The 10,371-nt window shown below is 41.0% G+C and overlaps 1 protein-coding gene across 4 annotated transcripts in view; it reads left to right on the forward strand.

Annotated features, from left to right (window-relative positions):
* Window positions 1-9,629, forward strand: part of dtx1 (deltex 1, E3 ubiquitin ligase) — a 48,114-nt gene extending 38,485 nt beyond the window's left edge. For all 4 annotated transcript variants that reach the window (XM_086313708.1, XM_086313709.1, XM_086313710.1 and 1 more), the window contains 2 exons: window positions 3,167-3,256; window positions 3,348-9,629. In XM_086313708.1, the coding sequence (XP_086169834.1) occupies window positions 3,167-3,256; window positions 3,348-3,572 (315 nt within the window). In that variant the 3' untranslated portion in view covers window positions 3,573-9,629. The remainder of the gene's footprint in view (window positions 1-3,166; window positions 3,257-3,347) is intronic.
* The last annotated feature ends 742 nt before the right edge of the window (window positions 9,630-10,371 follow it).

Genomic DNA, 10,371 nt, shown 5'->3' on the forward strand with positions numbered 1-10,371 from the left:
AAAGTAGGTGGTGTGTTCACTTCAATTCAGTTCAGTTTTATTTTACATAGCACCAAATCACAACAACAGTTGCCTCAAGGTGCTTTATATTGTAAGATAAAGACCCCAAAGTAATACAGAGAAAACCCCAACAATCACACAGCGCTTGGTGACAGTAGGAAAGAAAAACTCCCCTTTAACAGGAAGTAACCTCCAGCAGAACCAGGCTTAGGGAGGGGTGCCATCTGCTATAGTGGGAGGCGGGGTTAGGGGAAGGAGACAGGAGACAGGAGAGAGACTCAATGTGGTTTACAAAGATCATCAGAGGAAGTTCTAAATGGTCGAGAATCTAACGCTCTAACCTTCTGAGCTTTTGGTGTCACGAGGGCACCTACAAGATAGTACAGAATGAATGGAGAAATGTCATTTCTGTTGTTGGTGGTGTTGATTTTTTTTTCTTTTTTGTGTAGTTGTAGTTAATGTTAATGTTCAGTTTTTAGATTTGAATTGAATTTTGATTGCACCACAAGCCACTTTATGGCATGAACTATTTTGATTTCATGCACAAATAGAGGAGCGGCAGAGAGTTTCTAGCTGCCTGGTTGGAGTCTGCCATGCTAATACTTTTTGTAGTTACCTTTTAGTAATAGGTGCTGATGAGGGGATTGTCCTCCCATAAACCCAGCACTCGCTGATGAATAGATGTCTTAATGTTTGTGAACATCAGAACAGTTTGAGAAAAACAATAACATTTTTAAATATTGATCTTCTTCCCAGTGTTTGATCATCACAAGTAGCAAGTAGCGCTATGATCAAAAGGACACATTTCTGCATCCCACACTAGAAAAAAGTTCAAAATCAAACAGATTTTCTTGTTAAAACCAAGAATGCCATCCACTGGTTGAAAAGCCCACACTACACTGCCGATGTATATGTGAAGAAAACTAAATGAGATTTAAAGATCAGCCTCTTCGAACATAAAAGCAACTTCAAGAAGAAAGTTGAAAGAAGCCCAATGACATTTTATTTCAACTGCCATCGTGTGTGATCTCCTTAAAGACAAACTCGAGACCTACATTTGTTACAGAGACGAGAATACTGGCTTTGTGTTCTATAAATTGAAAACGCTAAAGGTTCAAATTAAGGATTAGCATTGAGCTGCTTTTTGTAATTCCAGGAAAACACATAACAACACTAGCACCCTCCTTTTAACATACTTTGTGTGACGCTATTTCATTTAAGTACTTGGGGTTCATCTCATTTGTAGGCCCAACAGGGCTATTTCATCCAGCAAGTGCAGTAGATGGTGCAATATTCCTGCAGATTTACATAATACACATGTAATCAGTGTCATGGTATTGATAGTTTATGTTTATGTATTTGTGTCGTTTATGTTTAACTGTGACTGATGACATATCACTTTATCATTAGTCCACCTGGACTAATGATGGCTTGTAGCTGAAACCTATTTGTTTTGGTCTTTAATGAACATTAAGAAGTATACTCATCCGTGATCAGTTAGTATTAGTGCCGTGTACTTTACATTGGTACAATACTCGAACCAACGTAAAGTAAATAAAGTCAAATACTGATACTTTTAACCTATAAAGGCTATGAGAGCAGTGTGCCATGACTTATAAGATGAATCATCAATTTACAAATTATGAACACATTTTAATGTGTAATTAAAAATTATTGTGATTTTTAAAAACACATCTTTCAGCTTTTCATGTATTTTGAAACTGGGATTTGTTGGAGACCTGGAATGTAAACGTGCGTGTCTCTAAAGCACTTTGGGTCAGCTTCTGTTGCTTACATTTGCTATAGGCTATACATAAAATAAACATGACAGTCACCACAAACACAAAGAGGTTCAGACATGTTTTATAATGCATGTCTGAGGTCATTTTTGTCATTTCCAAAAAAAACATGAACAATCCAGTGGACTACGTGGTTCCTTAGAGGATAGGAACCACGTATTGATCACATCGTGGTAGTATCAACCTGATACTGCTATCGATGCTGTATTTGGACCGATCTGCCCACTTTTAGGCAGCACACGTTAGCAGGAAGATAGATTTATGGTTAAAATTGGCTTCGTTGTGAGAAAAAACAGGATATTAGTCTCATTTCAGTGTGATGATATAATCAATATTTTACTTGCAAAAGCTAAAATATAATTTCTATTTCTAGATGCAGGCATAAATCAGTCACTCCCATTCATTGGAGGCCACATTGCACTCCCCCTTTTGGGGGAATTACAGCTATTTTCGGTGCGCTGGGATTAATCAAAAGTGGAATGACTCTCTCTGGATCACCTCTGATGTAACTTTTGAACCGTATGCCTGATTTTCGAAAATAGCATACCTCTGGAGTCACTGAAACGAGTTGAGTTTAAAGAGTCTCGTGATATCAGTTTCTGCTTTATCTAATTTTATTTAAAAAGTTTCTTCATCTTTTGGCCACACCTGTTTTTTTTCTAACCATCTCGGCACTTCTTTCCAAAGACTGTCAAAAAATGAGTCATGAGAGGGCAGCACAGAACTTTTTTCCTGTTATTGCTTACAGCCAGCTTTTAGCATGATCTGATCAAGTTGCCATGGCGACTGTGCCCTGCTGAACTACCTGATTCCATCAAAGCTTCTTGCAGCTTTATTTTTAGGTGGTATTATATTAGTGGTACAGTGAAAAGGGGCCTTATAACCTGTCCAAGAAGTGTGCTTAATAAAAGCACAAAGAACACACAAAAGACCGGGAAAGGCAAATGTGTTGTTACAGCAACCAAAGCCTGGGAATATTACCAAAATGTAAACATAAAAAAGGAAAATGAAATAGGAAAATGGACAAAAAACAAGAGAAATTTGTTATAACAAGGCTGCTTTAACTGTGTGACGTATTTTTATTGATAAGGTTGAGGGAATTGGTGGGACCCTGGCTTTGATGAGCTACAAGATTTTTATTTCATGCTAGTGGTTTCAAAGCACTTTATTTTGACAGAGACTGAACATATTACTGCATATTGAAAGTAACATAGTTCCCAGCTGATTATTTTACAAAAGCCTCGTTTAAGCGATGTGAGCAGTAAAGCTTGTCCTGTGGGTGCTGTTGACATTTCCCACACAATTAAGTCATAATTGCAAGTGAAGGCGTTGTAACTTTTGTTTTTTCTTCTTGACATTTTCACCAGACCAATGAGCACCCCAACCCTGGGAAGAAGTTCAGTGCCAGAGGGTTCCCTCGACACTGCTACCTCCCCGACAGTGAGAAAGGCAGGAAGGTAAGCTGCGACACAGCTCCCAGACGGAAACACCGGGCTTCCTTTTGTGGAAGCGCCGTCACAAACCATCCTCTCGTTCTTGTCTCATCAGGTCTTGAAGCTGCTGATCATGGCCTGGGACCGACGCCTCATCTTCACCATTGGCACATCCAGCACCACGGGCGAATCGGACACCGTGGTGTGGAACGAGATTCATCACAAGACAGAATTTGGCTCTAACCTGACCGGTCACGGCTACCCCGACCCCAACTACTTGGACAACGTCTTGGCAGAGCTGTCGGCCCAGGGGATTGGCGAGGACAATCTAAAGGACTGATGGCCAGCAGAACTGGTACACTGAAACAAAACCCCCCATGCCCCGCCATCTCCCAGAGAGCGGGGACACTGCACGACGGGCAACATGCGGCCGACAACGCTTTACTCCCCACAAACAAAAATATCCTGCAGAAAGGGTGGCTTTTGGTTTGTGTAACCCAGGCAATCTCCCTCCCCCTGCTGTCTCTAGATCCATGCCTTGAGCAAGTTTTGTCTGTTGGCAAAGTCTCTCAAAGTGTAAATGATGCAAAGAGATTCTTGTCTGAATGTTGGGACCTTGAGGTGAAAGGTATTTATCCCTTTTTCAAGTCAAACTGATGCTGTTCTTTGGCACTCAAAGAAAAATGACAAGGGGCTAATAACTGTACACAGGCACATCTATAAAACGCTGAACTCCAGAATGCATGGCCCCGACTAACATAATGAAAGTCAGGCAAACACACGCGACAGGGTGAGCTGTCAGCGGATCAGCTGTTGCTTAAGAAAATCGCAAAGAAATCCAAATTAACTATTTCCCTCCCCCCAAGTTTACTTTTTTAGTGAATTCATTACAAACGTTGGTTGTGCATTTTTGAAAAATCAGGTCATGGCTCCGGAGTGATGCCATTTATGGTTAATCTGATATTTTCCACTTCTGATAGGTCAGTGTATTTTATTTTCTACGTACGGAAGTATGTTCTGTAGTGCATGAAGTAGATTCCAGAGAGCTTAAGATTTAGAAGATTATTGGTGTTTGGTAACAATTGTGTGTTGTATGGTTAACCTTGTGGACAGTCTGTGAGAGGAGACATAAAATAAGATGAAACAAGCTCTGCTCCAAGGTTTAACTCATTTGTTTAGTTGACACACTGATGACGATGACCTCTGTGAATAAAAAGGCTGCATTATTATTATTCCTGTTGGAGCGAACCCAGGCGCTGGCACAATCCATCATGCTGACCGTACACAAGGGATGAGCGTGCAATCGTGTGCTCGGAGGCATTAATAAGCTGGCTTTAAGTCCTTGAGGAGAGAAGCTGAACACACAGATGGACGTTCCTCTGTCTTTCAAACACCAACAGCTTTCCCTTAGAGATCCATTTTCGGGGGAGCTCCTCCGCTCGCCTGCAGTCTCTTGTGAGCTTGTTTGCCGTTTGTTGGCGTTGTACTTGGCTCAAGTGCCCGCACAGTGAGCAGCTGAGCCTCGGAAACGAGCAGCATCTCGTCGCCTTCGTGAGCTCACTTTGGAGTCTTTGGGGCGCTTCCCGATGTATCTGTTCACCCCCGCTTTCCGCCTCCTCCTCAGCTGTGGAGCACTCGTTCTACAAACCATGCAAATGTTGGTCGAGTGTGTTGTTGGCTGGGGACTATTTTTTCCTACGCCCCCCCCCCTTCCCCCCCCTCCCCCTTTAGACTTAGTGCTCGCGAGATAAAGACTTTTCGAAGGTCCTCGGTGGAGATCTTGTGATGTTTATTTACTCTGCGATAAATTATAACCCAGAGCTGCATAATTCTCCATAAATATGTCTGATCAATTTTAATGAGCGGGAGCGTTGGTGTCAGGTTTATTAAGGGGTCACCCAGCAGCGGGCTTGATTTTGGGGTTAATCATAGTCTTCCATAGCACTTTGAGGCAACATTTTTGTTGATTAAGTCATTTGGTTTTTAGAAAAATGTCTTAAATTGCAACTTAATCTTTTTTTAAGTTGATGTTTATAAACTGGCTTGCGATGCTTTAACTATATATATATGAATATATAAAATATATTTGCAGATGTGATATACCTTTAAATTTAAACTCAATTTGAGTCAATGGTGTAAGTTTAATTTATTTTTATACTCTTCTATATAGAAAATATACAGATTGTCCCACATATCTGTACACAGGCACATGAACATGAGTCACATAAAATCTGGCAAAAAAATTTGTCAGGATGTCAGGGACTGAAACATGTATGACTTGTTATGGACGTCTTATATTGCAAGTAGTCTTAGCGTATTCTGCTGTCATGACCTTAATGTAGACCTTGTGTAGTTGATCCCCGTGGGACACAAATAAATACAGTAAATGTGTCTTTATTATTGCTGGGGCAGCTTTAGCGGCATGAAGATGGCCCATGTTGGCCTTTTTTTTACGTTCCGTGGGAACAGATGTTGTCAGCCATTTTTTGTTAAAGCTGAAGGTGAAAACAGCCTGGGTTCAAGATCCAATCACAAAATATTCTTAAGAGTTTGTTTAAGCAGGTGAGGTTTCTCTTAGTTAGGCGTGAGTCACAAACACAAGAATACACAGAGTTTGTCACTTTAAATTCTTCCCCTCCCTCCTGCAGTGCCATGTCAGTACTAGTTCAGAACTAGTTTTGCATTTTATACTGTTGCGCGGCAGAAAAAGAGGAAATCACAGCCGACAGGATCTGCGGGCTACATCTGCAAATCATCCGTGAATTTCTTGCTGTGGAGCCTCCCGTTGCCACTGACAGCTATTTTGTTGTGGCGAGGCAGTGCCTGATTTTTGCCTCCAGTACCAGTCCCATTTTATTATGAGAGAAACATGAAAAAGCTTTCTGCATCAAGCGCTAGCACCACATCAGTGGAAAAGTGCTACTTCTAACTCTCGCATCAAAGCACAGCAGTGTGGAAATATACATTTAAATGTCAGTGATGCCTCAGTCGCAGCCACTGTGTTGGTAAAGAGAATTTGCACATGCATATGCATACCCAGTGTGTTTGTCAGGACTCCATTTACATCTGCAATTAAAATAATCACAGCTGTTTGGTTTGCAACTGCAGTCTAAGCCAGATACATGGATTAATTATAAAACTCTTTTCATACAAATGATTTGATCTCATATAGATATTAGGAAAGATATTTAAGGTTAAATTAAATATAATTTAATATGCACTGCTCAAAAAAATTAAAGTAAGACTGAAAACACATCAGATATCAACGGCAAAAAAGTTATGCTGGATGTTTACACTGATATGGACTCCATAATGTGTTAGGAATGAAAGGATGCCACATCATTTGAGGGAAATTAAAAATAGTACTCAGGACCCAGTGCACCAGCGTAGGGTCTGACAGTGGGTCCAAGGGATTTCACGCTGATACCTGATGGCAGTCAGGGTGTTGTTGCCTGACCTGTAGAAGTCAGTGCGTCCCTCAGATCATCACTGACACAACACCAAACTGATGATGCTAAACAGTGTTACAGACACCATGGACCTGCCAGTTCTGGCATTCTATGGCAAATGCCATTTGGGCTCCAAAGTGTTGGGCAGTGAGAATAGGCGAGCAGATACGGGTCCTGTTCATGGGTTAAGGACCTTCAAGACCATGTCCGACTCTCCTAGAGTAACTTCTGGACTCCTGAGCCAGTGATGGGAGACACAGCAAACCTTCTGGCAGTAGCACATATTGATGCACAACCTCAGAGGAGCTGGACTACCTGTGCAACCTCTGCAGGTTAATGTAACCCCTAATGGAAAAGTAGTGAAAAAAAAACTGTCAGAAAAGATGATGAGGGAAAATGTTTATCTGTAAAAGTATTGCTTTTTTGTCTCATTATTGCCCCTCTAGTGCCGCTGTTATTAATTTCATTGACACCAAAAAGGTGAAACGTGGTTAAAAATAACAACCGCTGCTGCATAACTGATCGGATCAATATCCCAGAAGTTTATCTGACTTGATTCTGTACTCTGAAAAGTGTTCCTTTAACTTTTTTTGAGCAGTATATTTAAGACAGATTACTGACCGGCTTCATAATTCAGTCTCAATGAAACTTCTACTCAAATTTTTTTCTTGAAAAATCTTAATAAATATCGCCACACATTACTAAAATTGCATATGCATCCATGGACTACCCAAAGTTTCATCTACATATAGCATACACCATGAGCCTATTTCAGCTGGCCACATCCCTGCTGCAGTGTGGCAATGCTGAAGACACAAAGTGGTGTGAGCTGTTTATCCCAAACTTATGAATATATTTTAATATCTTTTGTTATTCTGTTAAAGTCCACTTTCACTAGATGAGTAGTGGAGCCTGTGTTGTCTGTGAGCTAGCGTCTCCATTTTTCAAAAAGGACACTTTTGTGGCTCTTGCTTCTCAGGCACGAATTTTCTTGAATGCAGCTGTTGTTAACCTTCAAATAGAGCTCTTCTTCGCCCAGGAGCAACAAACAAAAGATTTAAAATCTATCCAAGGTCACAACAATCACTGTAATCGCTTTTTTTAAAAAAGGGTTAAGGCATTAAAATACCACTGGGTTGTGTGCATACAACAGGATGCCAACAGAAACTGCTGGATTACTTTAAAACAAGGTTTCATTATGCATGTGAATCAGCCTGCTGAAAACTGCTCCTGTGTAAAACAAGCTGTCATTGTGTAGCTTTTAGCTACAGTAAGCTCTTAAAACCCAAAGAATGGCAGATGCTACAACTCGCTTGTGATCACTGTGGAGCATTTAGCAGCTAAAGTGCTCGGACTTTTCATTCATCAGGTGGACAGGATCATGACTCTAAATGAATCGTCAGCGAATCACTGTCCTTAAGACCAAATAAGCCAGTTGTTGCAGATTTAAGTATTAATATCTGTTTAAATACTTTAAACCTGTATATTTGTTTTCAGGCTGTTTTAGCCACAGCTCTGTGTTTGTGGTATGGTATATGGTAAACAAACTATTAAGAGTATTTCTGAGTGATTTTTGACCCAGGCGCTGAAAACATTCACATTTTTGGCCTACGTCAACTTTTCTCCTTCGCACATTTGTGACACCCTTTATACAATGGGACAGCAAAAGAGAATGCTACCGATCTATCAGGGAACTTTTCCATGTGAAGTGAAATTTCGTTCACTAGAGAAATCCAAATGTTCGCTTCTTCAGCTTTTTCCTTTTCCACGTGTCGGTCTTGTAGTGTGAACGACGCCCGGCCCTTTAGACTTTTCAGGTGTGTACAGATCTATGTGGGAATGATGTATAAATCAAGGTTTTGGTATTTGTCCGGTTAAACAAGAAGGAGGTGGTTTTTATGCAATTTACTATTTTTAAAACCTAATACATGATTTACGTGTAGCAAGAAGAAGGTTGATTGTTTTTGGTTCAAAATGACAATGGATGTTTTCTTTATGGGGCGCCTACCTCTGCGTTTCTAAACAGAGAGGTTGCAATCCAAGGATGTTCACATGCTATGTATAAAAAAAACATATATTTTTGATGTCTTTTTTTTCAATGATTGTCTCTAAAAAGAACTATTATGTAACATTTGCTGTATTGCTCTTCATCCCATGCTATTCCATTAGAGGTTAGAGGTGGGATCGGGGATGAAGTTACTTTGTCCTAACGTATGAAGTATATATGAAGTTGTACTCTCGTAGTGTCTACTGCAAACTGTACTTCTCTATCTAAGTGATACTTTACCATTTTTCTGTGGCTATGCTGTACGTTTGTATCCGTCCGTGTGAGCGTGTGTGAAAGTGGGAGTCTCGTAGACAAAGCTTAGGTTCATGTCCTTTAAAGATGCCGTAACGTTTCTTAGAGGTGCATGTTAACCAAACAGTGAGCAAGCGTATTGATAGTGCAGAGTTTTTCTTGTTTTTTGCATATGAAAACATGTTAGCTTCTCTAGAAACCCCACCCTGGTTTTCTGGTGGTTAGCACTGTGGTTCTGAAAGTTATTCCTATTAGTTAGGGATTTTCCCTTTTTATCTTTTATCCCCCCCCCCCCCCCCTCTGTATTGGCTTTGATTTACACAAATGAGGAAACGATAGCGTTTTGCTGCTTTCCCCACTCTTTCCACGACATGTAAAACATCTGAAGTTTTTCAATTTAAGTGCCCATTTTAAATGACCTTTCCAAGTCACTGTTTTTGTTGTTTAATCTTAGGCAGCGTCTGCATATTGTTATGGTTCACGTGGACAAACTGAGATAAACTAAAAGCAAGATATACAGAGACATTGATTTAACTATAAAGGGCTTCTTAATCTATTGGTCTTTATTGAATTGTGATGACCTTGTTGCATGTTTGTGTGTTTTGTTGTGGAAAAATAAATGTGCCCTTGACAGGGGTAGTGTGTTTGAGCTTTTGTTACACCGGCTCTCCTTGTCCCCCCACCCCCACCCCACCCCCCCACCCCACCCCAGTCGGTGGTGATGTGTCCTCTTCCTATTTAACACCACCGTTTCCTTCTCCCTGGGTAACTCTGTGCTTTGGAGCTCGTTATATGGATATAAATGAGCCTGGCTGCTGTTCTGGAGTGCAGCAGGAAGAGTTCTCACTGGTAGTAAATTTGCTTTATGGTAATTTTCTGCCTCTGGCTTCTGTGGTAAAGAGCTGTGGTGGGCGCATATTAAAGCAGGCCTTGAGATGTCAGGACGGAGGTGATGAGACACACCCCCTTTCAGGTTGTCGTTCTTCCTTCCGTCACTGACCCAGCAGCTCGGGGGCCAGACCCCTGCTAGTATTTGTAAATAAGCCCTACTTGCCTGTCTCCGCTCACCTCTCACGCCTAATGAGGGGGCGAGCAGGGAGACTGCTGCATCAGTGCAGGTAGGTCTGCTTTCATTAGCATTTAAATAAGGCCGGGAGGTGCATTGCTGGCACGCATATTTTTTTCATGTGGTATAATTTAACATTGCATTCAGATTCTTGTTGGATTGTGAATTCTGTGGTTCTGGTGGGTTGATTAAATTTGAACAAAGGAGTAGAGCAGTAACCATGACACTGGGAGCCTGCTCTGGCATCTATCAGATCAGAATCAGAATCAGAATACTTTATTGATCCCTGGGGGAAATTATTTTTTGTTACAGTGCTCCATTTTAA

The sequence above is a fragment of the Aulonocara sp. 'chitande type north' Nkhata Bay genome, linkage group LG12 (assembly GCF_057382095.1).
Source record: "Aulonocara sp. 'chitande type north' Nkhata Bay isolate Kocher_YH1m ecotype deep benthic linkage group LG12, A_spYH_male_GT1.1, whole genome shotgun sequence".
Lineage (NCBI taxonomy): Eukaryota > Metazoa > Chordata > Actinopteri > Cichliformes > Cichlidae > Aulonocara > Aulonocara sp. 'chitande type north' Nkhata Bay.